Source organism: Haliotis rubra, unplaced genomic scaffold, assembly GCF_003918875.1.
Source record: "Haliotis rubra isolate DU_JTF1 unplaced genomic scaffold, ASM391887v1 Scf12, whole genome shotgun sequence".
Classification (NCBI taxonomy): domain Eukaryota; kingdom Metazoa; phylum Mollusca; class Gastropoda; order Lepetellida; family Haliotidae; genus Haliotis; species Haliotis rubra.
In genome coordinates, this window is record NW_025765114.1 from 2,448,568 (window position 1) to 2,468,036 (window position 19,469).

At 38.6% G+C, this 19,469-nt stretch overlaps 1 protein-coding gene across 1 annotated transcript in view; it reads right to left on the reverse strand.

The window, feature by feature from the left end:
- The window catches only part of LOC124261997, a 119,649-nt gene that overhangs the window by 67,511 nt on the left and 32,669 nt on the right, over positions 1–19,469 (reverse strand). The window contains 2 exon segments of the mRNA XM_046696397.1: positions 1,450–1,621; positions 17,436–17,568. Of these exon segments, the coding sequence (XP_046552353.1) occupies positions 1,450–1,621; positions 17,436–17,568 (305 nt within the window).

Consider the following 19,469-nt stretch of genomic DNA (forward strand, 5'->3'; position numbering starts at 1 on the left):
GAGAGACCAGTCAATCCTGCACCCTCATTACTGACCCTTCAGTTGTGCAACACACCAGACAATTTAGGCTATACGGTCTATTAGCCGACCTAATGATTCTACTTGGAATATTCATTACACTCAATATATGGTACACTCAGTAATGACATTCTTTTGACTGCGCATAATACCCTATTGAACTGACATTTGGAAATGCAGGAACCTGCAGCTATATATATAACCTAGAGCTTCATGGTACATCCTTTGTCTGTACAAGTAGTACTATAGCCAGTAGGGTGGTCAGGAACCATTTCATAGGGAAATATCATATAGGAAACCCTGGCACAAATCATTGGACTGGATGAAGTGACCATGTTCAGCAGCTGGCCACACAGTCCTTGGTTCATTACCCACAGGCAACCAAGTCATCAGCCTTGGACAAAACAATGGGCTCTTTGGATATTGAAACCTTGCTCAAAAACAATACCATCAAAGAAATCTGTTCATGAATAAATATCAAAAGCAGTCAGAATATTCCACCAGACAGCAGAATGTCATCTTGCGTGAGGGTGCTGCATGAAAATATTGATCACATGGCAAATTTTCATGACATCAAAGCAATCTGGTTTGAGCAAAGAACGTTGGTCATTGGGAAGTTGGGGCCTTTGGAGGTCCGGGGAGTGAAATGTGAAAGCCCTGGACCAATCCTTTATATCTGCACTGGGGTTGAAAGCTTAACATGTCTGAGATTAATATTAGTAAGCAAATTTATGAACATTTTAGTGTTTGGAAAAAAATTGAATGTAAGGAGATGTTGATGTATTCTATGCAATGTTTACAGTTACAATAGGTGGCAGTACTTCATACTGTAGGTAAATGCAAACAATGGATACATAAAGATACTGATGATATATATGTTTAAATCTGGGGGACTGTAGCTCACCTGACCAACACAACAGCAGCAAACGTTAAACAGTCACTTTGGATACATGTAGTCAACATCATAATGTGAGCTACAAATACATTTCTCCAGCTTCATCAGCTTCATCATGCAGCTTTAGGGCAAAATTAGACTTGCACAAGTTTCTAAGGTTATAATTAATAGTTTATATGACAATTTCTAAAAAAAATATAGATGACAGACATGGATCATTAGATGCTTATCTAGACTTGCCTCTTTACAAGATAGAATTACTACACATCCATGGCTGAGCACTCGGTACAGCCTTCAAGCAAGGCTAGGGCAAAAGGTGAATAGATGGATGACAATAAAAAAAAAAAAGGAAATGGCTGCACAGGAAACAAGCATAGTTGGGGTGAGGTGAGCAATTCCTTTATAAACTTCAACTGAAACTTCAGTATTCATCATTCAAGCTGCATTCTGGCTTATTCCAACTGGTGTGCCAAAGTTGACATCCATGTATTTACAAAAGGTATGAGGCTGCAGAGGATGCACTAAACAATACGTACCCATACACAGGGTCCACAACGATCCCACCTGGTTTGTCCAGGCCAAAGCCAATCAAAATCCTGCGGCCACTTCAGTCGTAGTTGGCAACTTCAATGGTTTGTTTCTGTGCATCAGTCCAGTAGACATGATTTGAGAGCCAGTCCACAGACAGTCCGTTACATTCCTCCACATCTGCAGCATACACAAGGGGAAATCATTGTAAGGTTAATCAAACTGGGCGTCCCATCGATTAAAGGATGAACTGCTTGCAATGTCAAAACATCAGAAACATGTTAACATAGACTAAGCTGAGATAGATACTCTATCAGTGTGATGCTAGAGCTATCTGAATATTCTCATAACAAAGACGACGAATGACCACTATGTCCAGTTGGATATTCACACAAACACTGAACACTTCCTGCATCTGTTCTGAATTAAGATTGAATGTAATTCCAGTGCCATGATCTGTGTGAAAGAGTTCACACAATTAGGGAGATAGTTATATTCTGTATCTACCAATGTACAGTTCCAGCAACTGGCGATATGAGGTATTTACTCCATTTATCTTCAGACACTGATGTCCAGAGGAACTTCCCAGTGACAGCAATCAACAAGGTATCTTTATACATGGAAATTCTGCTTGGGCAGAATCTACAGTACCATCACGAAGAACATCTTGTAACTCACTGAATATCATGTCACACCTCACATCATAGTTTTCAAATAAATGTAGATTGTGAACACATGGCTAGTTCTGTGGTAAAACTGAATTTCTTCCTCTGTATCTCAGAAGACTGTCAGTGAACTAGCATGTTAGGATTTTCCTTCATAACATGAATATTTAGCCCCCCCCCCAACACAACATACCCATATATCAACCCAGTACACCCCTGGAAGTTGAGTACTGAAGGAAATATCACAAACAGGAAAGGCTTATTGGCGGCGTTGCTGGTCCGAGTTATTAGATTCTTAACCAGTTTACAATATGAAGATAATGACTGACAAGTAGCAGAATGTAAATATTGTGTATTTTGAACTGTAGTCTATAATTTAGCAAAGTATGGTAGCAGTTCTTCATACTACTACTGACGTAGTGAATGCATAAGGTTTATAGTACTGTGTGTATGCATGAGTGTGTGCACATAACTGTGTGTGAGAAAGTATGTGATTGCATGCATGTGCATTATACAATTTACTGCCTTTTAATAAAAAGTGAGAGAATGTAATCACATTCTTATTGGCAGCTTCACCATAGAGTGCTGTTTCCCTGAGACAAGATTGGTATAAAATTTTAAGTGCCAACATTTGTGTGTGTGTGTGCATGCATGTTGGCTTTAATGTCTCCAGATAAGAAGCAAATATTAGAAGACAATGTATGGTTCCTCATCCTTAAACTGAAAAAAAATGACAAAACTTAAGTTCTGTGTTTGGTAAAACAGATTTTGCCATGTAAGTCAGCTCTTCTCCACTGTAAAGTCCACCACTGATAGTACAGTGCAAGTGGCCATGGGTTGTCCCGTCCCCCGTAATGCTGGTCAGTTATTGAACCTGAACAATCATACCCTCTCAGACCAAGCTGGGTCAAAATGTTCCCACTCTCATGAAGAGATTTCACTACACTGTAACCTGTAACCCGTGTTAATATATATCCCCATAAAAACTATCACTATAACACTACTTTGTTGTGAGTTTCAATACTTCTACAGAACATAAAAAACCCTTGATTTACATGGTCATAAAAATGTAGTGTTATGCTAAACTGACATTATGTGAACTATAGCCACTGTATGGCTTATTGATGAAAGATTTAATCATGTCCTCACCCCAATACTGAGCTCATATCAATCATACCTCTATCCATTACTCTATTACGTAAATTTCCATACGACACCTGTCAAGTTGAAATGCACCGTGTATATTGCCCATGTAGTGTAGTGGAGATGATTAATGTAATCAATTTCCCCACCATCAATCAGCGACCCTGTGACCCCCCTTATCCAACTCATCAGAAATTGATCTCCTTTCAAGCAGCATCTTGTTCATGGGAAGTCACTGGGGCTCCTCACTCAAAAAATGTCAGACATCCTCTCCAAATGCTCATAAAGTCAAATTTTTCACACGGCTAAATCACCCACATTGTTGACACATGGCCTTTGCATACGAGCTGAATCAAGGAGGCAAGTCCCTTCTTTCAAGCCATATCACATTCAGCATCAACAAGCAGCCAAGAGTTTAAACTGCCATGTCTGTGTCACAAGTACCAAGACTATGATAACTTAATTAACTCAATGTTTTCCTCATGCTAGAAAGTTCTAAGTGAAAAAAGCAATTTTCACAAATTAAACACAGCAGCACTTGATTTCAGAGCAATATAAATTGCTGCAAAACATATCACATGAGGAGGACATACCAGTAAATTGAAATGACCTCTCCCACTATATTTGAAGTGAAGCATGGGACACCGAACTGTGCATCTTGCTTTCTGAATGAGTGAGTGAGTGAGTGAGTTTAGTTTTACGCCACACTCACCAATATTTTCCAGCTATATGGCGGCGGTCCGTAAATAATCAGGTCTGGACCAGACAATCCAGGTATCAAAAGCATGAACATCGATCTACTCAATTGGGATATGATGACATGTGTCAACCAAGTCAGCGAGCTCGACTATCCGATCCTGTTAGTTGCCTCTTACGACAAGGATGGGTTGCTGAAGATCAATTCTAACCCGGATCTTCACGACTGAGTGAGTGAGTGAGTGAGGAAGGAAATAATCTTTTCTAAAAATTCTTTGGTATCGAGTTGTTTCTCTATTCAGGGACCTTTAAACTATTTTCTATTCAGCAGGACCTTTGGCATCAAGTTGTTTTTATATTCTGGCACCTTGACGATGCACAAACAATTCCTCTATTTAACAGGATCTTTGGCAACAAGTTGTCTGTATTCAATCACCTTGAGGATGCACAAACTTGTTCTATTTAGCAGGATCTTTGGCATCAAGTTATTTCTCTATTCTGGCACCTTGAGGATGCCCAAACTATTGTTCTATTTAGCAGGATCTTTGGCATCAAGTTATTTATCTATTCTTGAGGATGCCCAAACTATTGTTCTATTTAGTAGGATCTTTGGCATCAAGTTATTTATCTATTCTTGAGGATGCCCAAACTATTGTTCTATTTAGCAGGATCTTTGGCATCAAGTTATTTATCTATTCTGTCACCTAGAGGATGCACAAGCTATTGTTCTATTTAGCAGGATCTTTGGCATCAAGTTATTTATCTATTCTTGGGATCCCAAACTGTTGTTCTATTTAGTAGGATCTTTGGCATCAAGTTATTTATCTATTCTTGAGGATGCCCAAACTATTGTTCTATTTAGCAGGATCTTTGGCATCAAGTTATTTATCTATTCTTGTCACCAAGGGATGCCCAAACTATTGTTCTATTGGCAGGATCTTTGGCATCAAGTTATTTATCTATTCTTGAGGATGCCCAAACTATTGTTCTATTTAGTAGGATCTTTGGCATCAAGTCTTTGGCATTTATTTATCTATTCTTGAGGATGCCCAAACTATTGTTCTATTTAGCAGGATCTTTGGCATCAAGTTATTTAGTAGGATCTTTGGCATCAGGATCTTTGGCATCAAGTTATTTATCTATTCTTGAGGATGCCCAAACTATTGTTCTATTTAGCAGGATCTTTGGCATCAAGTTATTTATCTATTCTGTCACCTAGAGGATGCACAAGCTATTGTTCTATTTAGCAGGATCTTTGGCATCAAGTTATTTATCTATTCTTGAGGATGCCCAAACTATTGTTCTATTTAGTAGGATCTTTGGCATCAAGTTATTTATCTATTCTGTGAGGATGCCATCAAACTATTGTTCTATTTCTCTAGTAGGGATGCTTTGGCATCAAGGATCTATTTTTATCTATTCTGTCACCTAGAGGATGCACAAGCTATTGTTCTATTTAGTAGGATCTTTGGCATCAAGTTATTTATCTATTCTTGAGGATGCCCAAACTATTGTTCTATTTAGCAGGATCTTTGGCATCAAGCTATTTCTCTATTCTGTCACCTTGAGGATGCACAAACTATTGTTCTATTTAGTAGGATCTTTGGCATCAAGTTATTTATCTATTCTGTCACCTAGAGGATGCACAAGCTATTGTTCTATTTAGTAGGATCTTTGGCATCAAGTTATTTATCTATTCTTGAGGATGCCCAAACTATTGTTCTATTTAGTAGGATCTTTGGCATCAAGCTATTTCTCTATTCTGTCACCTTGAGGATGCCCAAACTATTGTTCTATTTAGTAGGATCTTTGGCATCAAGTTATTTATATCTATTCCTTGAGGATGCCCAAACTATTGTTCTATTTAGTAGGATCTTTGGCATCAAGCTATTTCTCTCTATTCTATTCCTTGAGGATGCCCAAACTATTGTTCTATTTAGTAGGATCTTTGGCATCAAGTTATTTCTCTATTCTGGCACCTTGAGGATGCCCAAACTATTGTTCTATTTAGTAGGATCTTTGGCATCAAGTTATTTCTCTATTCTGTCACCTTGAGGATGCCCAAACTATTGTTCTATTTAGTAGGATCTTTGGCATCAAGTTATTTCTCTATTCTGTCACCTTGAGGATGCACAAACTATTGTTCTATTTAGTAGGATCTTTGGCATCAAGTTATTTATCTATTCTTGAGGATGCCCAAACTATTGTTCTATTTAGTAGGATCTTTGGCATCAAGTTATTTCTCTATTCTGTCACCTTGAGGATGCACAAACTATTGTTCTATTTAGTAGGATCTTTGGCATCAAGTTATTTCTCTATTCTTGAGGATGCCCAAACTATTGTTCTATTTAGTAGGATCTTTGGCATCAAGCTATTTCTCTATTCTGTCACCTTGAGGATGCACAAACTATTGTTGTATTTAGTAGGATCTTTGGCATCAAGTTATTTATCTATTCTTGAGGATGCCCAAACTATTGTTCTATTTAGTAGGATCTTTGGCATCAAGTTATTTATCTATTCTGGCACCTTGACGATGCCCAAACTATTGTTCTATTTAGTAGGATCTTTGGCATCAAGTTATTTCTCTATTCTGTCACCTTGAGGATGCACAAACTATTGTTCTATTTAGTAGGATCTTTGGCATCAAGTTATTTCTCTATTCTTGAGGATGCACAAACTATTGTTCTATTTAGTAGGATCTTTGGCATCAAGTTATTTCTCTATTCTGTCACCTTGAGTATGCACAAACTGTTATTGTATTTAGCAGGATCTTCAGCAATATATTGTCTATATTCAGGCATCTTTAGGAGGCAGAGACTATTGTTCTATTAAGAGTAATCCATGGTATTGTGTTGCACAACAAGCAGCCCATATATAACAGTCAGGGTGATGGATGTCTACATTAGTAGTGTAGCTCCATTAAGACCACTTCCCAGTGGTAGCTTGTATTCAAGCAATTCCACTATAAACTCCACAGCTGTGAAATACAATAATCAAGTCTCGTTTTAACATTTCACAGATCCATAAATATTCCAGTGAATATTTCAAGCAGGAGTACATAGGGTATGAGAACACAAAACTAATATATTGTTATCTTCACAGAGTTAGGTCACACCTAACAAGATACATCTGTACTACAAATGTACTACAACTGTAGGCTTGTACCCACCCAGCTGCAATGATTGAGAGTTTACTCAACTAAGCGATAATACTGGTTTACTCCACTCAGACATAATACTGGTTTATTTCAGTCAATGATAATACTGGTTTATTCCACTTAGTGATAATACTGGTGTATTCCAGTCAGTGATAATACTGGTTTATTCCACTTAGTGATAATACTGGTTTATTCCACTTAGTGATAATTAAGAAATACAGTTCGCTCTACCACCATGTATAGTGTAATAAAACACAACACAAACACAACTTAAGAATCCTCGCACAGGGCTAACTGGCGCGCTGTTCTATTAATGTGTCTGCCCCACTACGTTAAGACGAACGTTACCAGAAAAACAAATGATAAACAGTTTGATGATGGTTTACGTTCGGATTAAATATCTTCTCTAAATTATTTTAATTACATCTGTGATTAAGGTAAACCATGTATCAGTACATCCAGACGAAGCTGAGTTGTCAAGCGACATTTCACGATTGCATTGTGGGAATGTAAACATTGCGAACGTTACCGTGTCGCTGAAAACTTGTGAGTCGAATTGACACATTTTAAAAGTCAGAAAACATAAACGTAATGTTTCCACCAGTGATGTTAGGTGAGTGAAGCAACTGCAAACCAAGAAACGGGATGCAACACAGTAGATTACTGTAGGAGGCTGTATTAGGCGATGACAACTGACATGCATCGTGGCGTCGCTTACATTGTGACGTAATGTAAAATGGTTCGATTACGAGGGGGCACACTAGAATGGCGCAGTGACGGGATAACGTCATTCAATTGTTACATCATCAAAAAACTATACCTTTATTGTCTGATAATGTTTTGTTTTTTATTGTTCTAACCGCTAGGCATCTTAGAATACTGGTTATCCCACTCAGTGATAATACTGGTTATTCCACTCAGTGATAATACTGGTTATTCCACTCAGTGATAATGCTGGTTTATTCCACTCAGTGATAATACTGGTTATTCCAGTCAGTGATAATACTGGTTTATTCCAGTCAGTGATAATACTGGTTATTCCACTCAGTGATAATGCTGGTTTATTCCACTCAGTGATAATACTGGTTATTCCAGTCAGTGATAATACTGGTTTATTCCAGTCAGTGATAATACTAGTTATTCCAGTCAGTGATAATGCTGGTTTATTTCACACATTGATAACACTGGTTTATTCCAGTCAGTGATAATGCTGGTTTATTTCACACAGTGATAACACTGGTTTATTCCAGTCAGTGATAATGCTGGTTTATTTCACACAGTGATAACACTGGTTTATTCCAGTCAGTGATAATGCTGGTTTATTTCACACAGTGATAACACTGGTTTATTCCAGTCAGTGATAATGCTGGTTTATTTCACACAGTGATAACACTGGTTTATTCCAGTCAGTGATAATGCTGGTTTATTTCACTCAGTTATGATACTGGTTTATTCCAGTCAGTGATAATACTGGTTTATTCCACTCAGTTATGATACTGGTTTATTTCAGTCTGTGATAATACTGGTTTATTTCACTCAGTGATAATACTGGTTTATTTCAGTCAGCAATAATACTGGTTTATTCCACTTAGTGATAATAATACCAGTTTACACCACTTCAGTGATAATATAGATACACATTTACCTAGCTACAACAGTTTAACCACACAGATGACAAAAAGTTTCCCCAAATTCAGTGGTGATAACCTCTGACATTCAGTGCTACTCCCAAATCAACAACATTCATTTCTACATTTCTCTGGCATTTTGAGACCTCCTCTCCTGAAGAGTAGTCTTAGCTGATGCCTCGTTAGATGGCACTAAGGATTCTTCAGCATTTATTTTGGTATCTATGGAACTAACAATGGTCTGAGATGAGGGCATCAGCCTGTCTTCCATAGTGTGATTACACCAGATTATCGGAAACAAGACGTATGATATGGCACTGCCAATTCCAACCCACATTTCCAAGATACCTGCTTTTGGCGCTGAGAATAATCTTGTTATGTCCTTAAAAAAATTAACAAACATTACCACATTTTCCTGACCCAGACAGGCTAATATTGACGCCATTTCGTCCTAAATTAGTTTCGCTGAAAGAACTGGATTAAACAAATGGATTTTTCCAGCAATGGCCACAAGACGATGGTATGTGAGATCTTTGTGATAGGTCACAGTACACACAACATCCTTGAAAAAACTTACAGCAGTTGTCATATAGACATAGTTTCAACAGATTTTAGATGTAATATATTCTTTTCCCCAGATTTCATTCCATATTATTTTCATACATTTTTTGCAAGATCATGTATGACCTCCAACTATTTACAAAAGACATGATCGGTTTGATACCATTGACACATAATGCAAATTTAGATGTCAGATAGAGATTACTAAACGAGTGTCTGTCAGATACCATTTGTCTTACAATGAGTTGTAAGATAAATGGTATCTGACAGACACGAGTACAGTAATCTGTTTCTTACACACCATAAAATCGCACCATTTTATGGTCGAATAGATTCAAATTTCATATTTTCTCATCGTAGCTGCGCAATAATACACAACACAACGTTTATGAATGAGTGACATCACTTGGCTTCCTAATCACTACTCATGCCCATGGTGACCCTCCACAAAACAGTTTCTGCCACCTTTTAGCATCATCAAGGCAATAGTGATAATGAAAACTAGATAAGATCACAGAAAATTAATTAAACCCTCTAAAACAATGATGTTACCATGCAAATGTGGATGATTTTAATTCTTGCAAGCGTAAAATATTTGAGTGTGTGACGTCATCGTTATCGCTGGGTGGTTGTCGTCAACGGAAGTTTGTTTTGGATATCTCTGCACATTGGGGATCTGTACTTGTGTACCAGGTTACGTTCAATGTCCTCCCATCGACCGGAGCCAAAACTATTGAGTGTGTGTAATTAGGTGCACTCAGTGTGCTTCAATGTGACATTGCTGAGGTCACGTTCACTATCAATGGGGGGACTACTCTTCTTTGCCACATCCTCCGCGTTTTCCCGGGCCAGAAACTGCCACTTGGAATGTAACGGAATTTACCGAGTTGTCAGTATGAAATGTGAGTTGATTACATCCTGTATGTTATCAGGACATAAACTTTGCATTATCATGCATCGGAGGAATATCTTGAGCAATGACTTATGTGTAGATCAACCGTTCCTGTACATGTTCGATTGAATAGAAAGGACGTGTGACGCCATTTGCACTCATGATGCCTTGCAAAACATTCCATGTTGATACATTGTTTCAACGAGTGTGTTTTGGTTCCGATTGTCATCAGTCAATTTGATAACATTGGAATCACACAGTAGCTCGGAGCTGGAAGAGGATCTTCATCCTACTGTATCAGTTAAACATGTCATCTTCATCAATGCATCAAAGAAACAACGAGGCAAATCGTTCTAAAAAATGGACAGGCACTGACGTTATCGTGTCAGGTATTTTTGCAAGACGATACATGACACTTGTCGCATCTCTGTCCAGTAAAAGTACCAATGTTGTACATTTTGAATATTCGGTAAGGGAATCCCGTCATTATTTCTAACGGCGATTTTCACATAATTGTTTACACAGGTATCACTGATTGTTCGAGCCATTTTGAATTCATGACTGGAAATCTAAAGTGTTAATAAAGGAATTAGAAAATAAATAGATTCGTGTTATATTCATTCTAATTGTGTTTCATTGTAACGTACCTGTTTATGTTGCAATCGTGGAAAATAACAGGTAGGTGTAAATGTGTTTTTGGGCACGAGTAACAGGTTTCTGTTCCATTGAAGCACGAGGAACTTATCAATGAATTTTAATCCGGAAAGTAGTCCGTCATTACCTGACCCTAGGTCATCACCATGGAGTAGCCAATCATGGGATTAGAAATCGATCTCAGACATATGTGTGATACCAGTTTTCTCACATGGGTTTCTCACCCACGGGTGTGTAAGAAAAAAAAATGGATCCATATATTGCAGGGCTATACATTGACTGGCAAAGTCAAAAGGTACATAGATATGTTTTGTAGTGTGTTCACAGTTGAAACCATGGCAAAAGTATCCAGCAAAGGCATCCAGCAACAAAACACACGGTTACTCTTATGACTATTCAGGTTTTAAACATAGTAAAAGCTGCAACTCAAAACAAAAATAAGAATATATTATTCCTAGTAACATAGTAGTTCCAAAATAATATCTTCTCCTTCCATGTATAATTATTTGCAGTCACAATACTGATTATTTTGAACATAAATCAGCAGTAGATTGGAGTGGAAATATGTGCCCAGTTGACAGCTGTTTCTGGATTATTTACCAGATGATTACACACAGTGATCTTATCTATATAAAACAATGCCAAATACACAATAAATCACACTGAAATTGTACCTCATCATGTCCAGTGGGGTTTTAGAACAAATCTCACATTTCACTCACAAAATCTGACAGTCCTTGTTTGTTCACTTAAAGCTATGTGATGAAGTTTTTCATCAAAAGAAGATATGGAACAGCAATTATCCCCCAAACCTGTAGCCAAGAATAGGGTGTGTGCTTGTCATGGAATCTCACAATATACAAGAAAATATGGTATCCTAGAATAGGTTCCTACCTAATCTGTTAGGTTTGCTAACTACAGATGTGGTTGGATGCTTGTGTTTATGTGTGCTATTTTCTATGAAAGTCCTGCCTCTAGAGTGCATTATGCCAGCCTGTGTGTGATCTCAGAGTAGTACAGCAGTAACCACCTCCTCCAACACGACACAGGCCTCCTTCCCTCCATATCTAGTGTGGCACCTACTGACCTCGTACCCACCTGAGAGTAGCTTCAATTAGCGCTTCCCCCATGAAACATCTGATGGCATCTTTTACTCTTCATGGCAGGATGCTCCCCTCCCACATGTGACATACCTCATCTTTATACGCAATATCAACACCAACTTCTCACCTCACATTATCAAACAGCCAATAGATCCTTTATTGTTGAATCCTTTCCAACAATTACGGAATCCTATATATTCCTCACTATTTGAACCTCTTCTCTAATTAGTTAAACCTATATATAGCTTGTTATTAAACACATTCCTCCAATTATGGAATCCTATATACAACTTATTGTTTGACTCTTCCCTCTGAATACTGAAACCTTAATATATCCCTGATCATTTAACCTTCTCCATCAACTAAATGAATCACATAAACCCTAAATTCATTTTACCTTTCCTCTGATTACTGAATCTTATGTATGCATCCTTTACTGTTTAATCCTTTTGTTCAATCTTGAATCCCATATATCCCTCATCATTTCACCCTGTCTCATATCAGCAAGTCCTGCATATCTTCATTGTTCAACCCTTCTCTCCAGTTTTGTCCTACATGTCCTTCATTATCTAACCCTTTCCTTTGATGACTGAATTCTATATATACCTCATTCATATAACCATTTCTTCTAATTATTGAATATTAAAAATGTCACATTATCTAAACTTTCCTTCAGTTACTGCATCCTGCATGATTTAACCCTTTCCATTGATATTGAGTGCTATATATCAGTCATTCATTTACCCCTTACTTTCATTGATATTGAGTGCTATATATCAGTCATTCATTTACCCCTTACTTTCATTGATATTGACTGCTATATATCAGTCATTCATTTACCCCTTACTTCTGCCTTCTGAATCCTATGTATCCCTTGTTCATTGAACCCTGCCCCTTGATAACCCATATATCACACCCATTCCTTCCTGCTTTCCCCATAACCCTCATCTACAGCACTGAGGCCACTGTGCAAGGTTCTTCCATGACACCCTGGCCTAAAATCTTATCACCGAGTGTTGCCTAATTTTACATATCTGGTACAGTTTAGGGTCCCCGTCTTCAGTGATAAGAGGCTGTGTACTTGCTTACATCGGTGAGCTGGGACAGATAAAATGAACCCCCTGCTCTGGATGAAAACACACTGCTGTAATGATATCAGCTGGTGCATCCAATATCAACACCCGGACTACAAGGGAAATCCCTCTCTCAGTGATTCAAAAGAATATGGCCTGTTTAAAAGTAAATACATGCATCGGTCAACACAAAGCCTCATTGCAAGGGAGTGGGACAGGTGACTTATCAAAACTATACCTTAAAATGTACATGCATCCCTACATTTGAAAGTGACAGGCATCAAATAAGGGAAATATTTGTTTTCTGCAGAATAAACTTTAGTTTTCCAGTAAATATTAAGAAATTCATATTTTGTAATGATCCACCCAAAGTATTCAACTTTAACTGCCTGGAAAAATCTTTGTAGTAAGGAGTGAGTGAGTGAGTTTAGTTTTACGCCGCACTCAGCAATATTCCAGCTATATGGCGGTGGTCTGTAAATAATCAAATGTCTCATCATGTGTATTTACTTGTTTGAAGAAAACTTGCAAATATTTAAAATGGTTGGTTGCTTGCTTTGTTGTTTAATGCTGCACTTAGCAATATTCCAGCTATATGGCGCCGGCAGCGGCAGTTTGTAAATAATCGAATCTGGACTAGACAATCCAGTGATCAACAGCATGAGCATTGATCTGCACAATTGGGAACCGATGACATGTGTCAACCAAGTCAGCCAACCTGGTCACCCGATCCCGATCACCCGATCCCTTCAGTCGCCTCTTACGACAAGCATGGGTTACTGAAGATCAATATTCTAACCTGGACCTTACCAGGTCTTGTAGTAGGGATGTGATACAGACTGGTATGAGCCCTTTGTAGCTCATTGTAAATCTTAGATTCATTAACAAATGGAGTGACAATTTTTTCTCAAATCCATGGAAATCTGGCTTGTTTCCTGGTACTGTTATCACTTATTATTATTTATTATTACCAAGTTGTAAATGTAGATAGGTTCAATATTAAAGTTACCAGGCTGACATTGCTCTTGAAAAATTCAGGCTATGCAATTACCCTGAAATATTGATGTTCTTTTCATAAATGAATTTCATGAACTTACCAGATATAATTTTGCACATTTTAACAATTTGAAAAGGCATTTCTAGGTGTTTCCTACTGAGATACAGTCTGTCAAGCATTGTTCACAGGATTGCGGTCAAACTGGTGCTCATTACAACTTTTGACTATATTTCTTGCCAGACTTTAAAATTAACCAATATAGAAACCATAGCAATCTGACATTTCATGAAAAGGTCCAACAATATTTGTGCAGTTCACACAGTGTTACCTTTCTCTTTAAACATGGGCTTCTAGTTTACAATAGCACATTCAAGTAATAACACTTAATGTTTCTTCTCATCCGAAATGTTACAATCATACATCTGCTGGCTGGCATTACTGGGCTCCTTACAATGATAAGAAGCATGAAGCAACTAATCACTCAGGTTGGGAGACAGCTGAACATCGCCAGCTTGCTTCACATTCTTCTGTAACCTCCCCCTCCCAACACTCCCATGCCAGCCCTGATAGCGCAGGTCTGGCCAGAGGTCACAAGGTCATCGCTATGGCTGGCAGCATCAGACTGGCATAAACCTGCAGGAACACCAGATGTCTTGGAGTTACCAATTCAAGGAACCATGGAACCTCGGCTGGTTGCAATTCAATCAGCATTCAATGAGGCCTCTACCTTTCATCAGAGGACATTAACCTTGATTACAGTAGTGGCTATCAGAGAAAGTTGGTGAGCTCAGACTCCGAAGTGTCTGTAATAAATCCTGTGTTCTCCAAGATCTTTTCCCCAACACTTGTTGCTTTACTGCAGAAACAATAACTGTCCGTATAAACCAAGCCTGGAACAATGGAGATCTGCTGCTGTGACATTCAACAAATACAGATAACAGAGGAAGTGAATACTAGATGTTGTGTGAACCAGGCTGCCTCTGCAACTACTACAACCACCATCTTCAACATTGATATCAGCACTCATATTAATCTAGTCATAGTTTCTCATATAAACAGTTTTGTTTAGTTATAAAAACCATACCAAATTTTTTTCTGATGAAAAAATAAATAGAACATCTTTCTCAACAGAGCTTGTTCTTTAATTTGCTTGTTCTTTAATTTACTACATGAACATTTTCATGGAATCGGAAATTATAGAACGAATTATATTGAAATTGAAAATAACTATACATTTGCTGTAGCTAAATAGTGGTTCATTAAAAATATGCCAAAACATTTTTGGGATAAACCTTGAAATATTTCACACCCTGACATTGAAGTGCAGATCTTCTCAGACTTCTGTAACACTTACATTTATGTTACTTTATCTCTCTGTCACAGTCAATTACATTACAATAATACTGATACTTTCCACCATTCTCACATAGTAAGGGGGCGGTGGGGTAGTGAGGTGGTTAAAGCATTTGCTTATCATGCCGAAAACCTGTGTTCGATTCCCCACACGGGTACATTGTGGGAAGCTGGTTTTGGGTGTCCTCCGCCGTGATATTGCTGGAATATTGCTAAAAGCGGCATAATACTAAACTCACTCACTCACATAGTAAGTATAACAACCCCGTCCCCCATCCATCACTGGCTAACAACAACACACTCCCCAGCAAAGTGTACATGTGTCATGATCTGTCATTAAACATACATGACTGTATTATGTACACCTCAGTAGGAAACAGACTAGCACGTATAGCATCCATCACTGGGTGATAACATCATTATTCCATAACCGTGTGTCACTCACTGCTTGTCTGCTGCAGCAGCAAGCAATGACCAACATGAATTATTCACAAAGACAAGTGATAAGTGCTTGATTGAGGTGAATAATTTATCACACAAACCACTGGGTACTTGCATCACATCCTCGATGAGAAAGCCATTGGCGGTGTGCCTTTGAAGTGCTTTCATCATTAGGAGGAAATAAACACATTCATCATTTTCATTTTCAGCAATTTTGTTCTTTCTGCCCATCAATCATCTATGTCAGCATCTAATCCTCCTTGTGGAAACATTAAAACGCAGCATGGACACTATCGCTTGAACCTGATTCATTAATAACCATTCTTGCTGCAATGACTGTCAAAGAAATCCTATAAAATTAAAAATTGGGAAATGAAAAATCTCATTTAAAATATACCTCTGTTTCATGGGATTGCTGTCAATGAAATATAGTGATACAGGCACCCTGTCATCAGCTGGACTCCAACAGAGAGAGTGAGAGAGCTGAGATAAATGGATGTTACCGTGGTTGCTGTAGATAATGGTGAGTTGGTGCACTGTCGATAACTTCACCCGATCTCACTGAACTTAATGCAAACATTATTTAATGAAATTATGAATAATATAAATTAAAGAGATGAATAAAATATGTGCAGAGATACAATGAACACTATTTATAACAAGACAGGCAAATCGTATGATTAAATAGCTTATCTTATTTCATATTTGTTGGCATGGTATACCTAGTGTTATGTGCTCACACTAATGACTGTGCTTTGGGAAAAACATACATATTCATTATTGTGTGTATAATGCACACTTCCCTTAACAAAGATATGTTTTTGGAAAAAATGTGTGTTCTAGAAAATACAGGAACTGGTTCAGTTATTGTGAATCCTGACCCTTACACTGGACAAGCCAGCCACACATTGGTTTAAAACTTCTTTACAGGGAAGTTGTGAAGCTGAGTCACACAATTCACTGAAGTACATTGAAGTGAGGGGACAGTGCTATTGATGAATGATTGAGTTTGGTTTTACGCCACTTTTAGCAATATTCCAGCAATATCACAGCAGGGGCACCAGAAACAGGCTTCACACATTGTACCCATGTGGGGAATTGAACTCGGGTCTTTAGTGTGATGAGCCAACGCTGTAACCACTAGGCTACCCCACCACCCTGCTAGTGATGAATATAATGTTTCATTAACAACAGTATTGACAACAATGTTACAGAAAAGTGATATTCTGGTGCTTTTGATGAGGACTGTCCAAGATAGTTATCATGACACAGGTAATGATAGAGGGCAATACTAATGACAATGACACATGTAATAATAATGATCAGGATGATGATGGTATTGGTTTGTTGCTTTGTTTGTTTGTTGTTTATTGCTGCACTCAGCAATTCTTGACAACTGGGATTCAGTGACATGCAGGATTCAGCCAGCCTGACCACCTGATCTTGTTAGTCACGTCTTGTTACAAGCATGGTTGGCTGAAGACAAATTGTAACACGACTCTTCATGGGTCTTATGATGGTAAAGACATAATGCTTATTGATATTTAGAGATTACATGTTACATTCTTTTAATGATGCTTCTTAAACCAGAACATCAATGATGGAGGTCAATATATGGCCCATCCACTCACCTCTGAGGATAACTGTGACATCAGTTCCATCCAGTCGAGACCGATATATTGACTTCTGTCGTGAGCTGATATCTGACCAAAAGAGCCAGCCGTCGTCTATGTCTGCCGCCAAGCCGATTATCCTTCCATCATCCTGAAATATACAATGAGAACACAACTGATGACAGAAGACTAGATGAACTACTGGCACATGTCGGGGTTTCTATGAAACAAGTTGGATTAGTGAGTGAGTGAGTTGGGTTTTATGCCACTTTTAGCAACAGAAAAGGGCTTCACACATTGTACCCATGTGGGAAATCAAACCCAGGCTCTCACGGTGACGAGCAAATGCCTTAACCACAAGGCTACACCTCACCGCCCCCATTGAGTTGGATTAGAGGTAACCTTTGAGAACATATTTTGCTTAACACTGAATCTTAATAACATGTCAATTGGTAAATTGAACACAAAGACCTGTAAAACAAGAGTCAACAGGAGATGACATATTCCCCCTTGTCTGTTGCAGTTAGGAAATGTAGTTTGACTACTTATACCCTACTTTTGGTTCATTGCCATTGGATACCTACACTTCAGCGTAGACAAGACATACTTCAACAGATACTTTTAACAAAACCCAACTGATCTGTGCAGCTAGTTTCATCAAGAAATATTGAAAGGTTTTGGATTTATGCCCTTGAAACAAGCACTAACCTAAGTTTCAATAAAGTACAACATGTCATCCTAAAATGAGGGCAAAAAAATCCTCAATTATCTAAAATTATCCCCAATTATCCACTGGTAGCTTTGCAGTGCCATCACTAGCCTGATTTGTTTAGCAAGTATCATCCAGAGATATTTTATTGTTTTGTGGTTCAGCTCCAGAAAACATGCATTTCCCATTCAGTCTGTTGTCATGAAAACATCAAACAAATTTATCAACAAAATATAGACAAATATTTGACAGAGCTCCAAAGGTTGGAGGACTACTTGGCCCCAAGAAGAACTTCATTCAATGACCACCACTGTACTTGGATCCACTACCCAGAATGTGTTCTATGACAGAGCTCCAGGTTGGAGGACTACTTGGCCCCAAGAAGAACTTCATTCAGTGACCACCAGTCTACTTGGATCCACTACCCAGAATGTGTTCTATGACAGAGCTAAAGGTTGGAGGACTACTTGGCCCTGAGAAGAACTTCATTCAGTGACCACCACTGTACTTGGATCCACTACCCAGAATGTGTTCTATGACAGAGCTAAAGGTTGGAGGACTACTTGGCCCTGAGAAGAACTTCATTCAGTGACCACCACTGTACTTGGATCCACTACCCAGAATGTGTTCTGTAATAGAGCTCAAGGTTGGAGGACTACTTGGCCCTGAGAAGAACATCATTCAGTGACCACCAGTCTACTTGGATCCACTACCCAGAATGTGTTCTATGACAGAGCTAAAGGTTGGAGGACTGCTTGGCCCTGAGAAGAACTTCATTCAGTGACCACCACTGTACTTGGATCCACTACCCAGAATGTGTTCTATGACAGAGCTCCAGGTTGGAGGACTACTTAGCCCTGAGAAGAACTTCATTCAGTGACCACCACTGTAGTTGGATCCACTACCCAGAATGTGTTCTGTGACAGAGCTCCAGGCTGGAGGACTGCTTGGCCCTGAGAAGAACTTCATTCAATGACTAGCAGTGTACATGTACCTGCTATAACAGGCTGTAGGCCAGGATTGGTATGGTACCCACACAGGAACAAGTGGTTGCTGGTTCCTCATTTTCCAATATTAATGCCTTTGAAGCAAGTCTTGACATTGTTCAGGGTTATCCGCCTCTCCTACCTGACTATCAAACTCTTTCATCTCTACTTCAGAGACTTTCTGGAAAAAAACTGACATAATCCCTGTATTGATCAACAAGAATGAACAGTGAATTGGGACACACTGAAGAGTGCAAATCGCTTTGTAGTGCCACATAACTCACTGAGATGGTTATCAACTGCTGCACCCACAGTGTCAAGGAAGCAGAACCAGGCTGGAAATGACACATACATCAG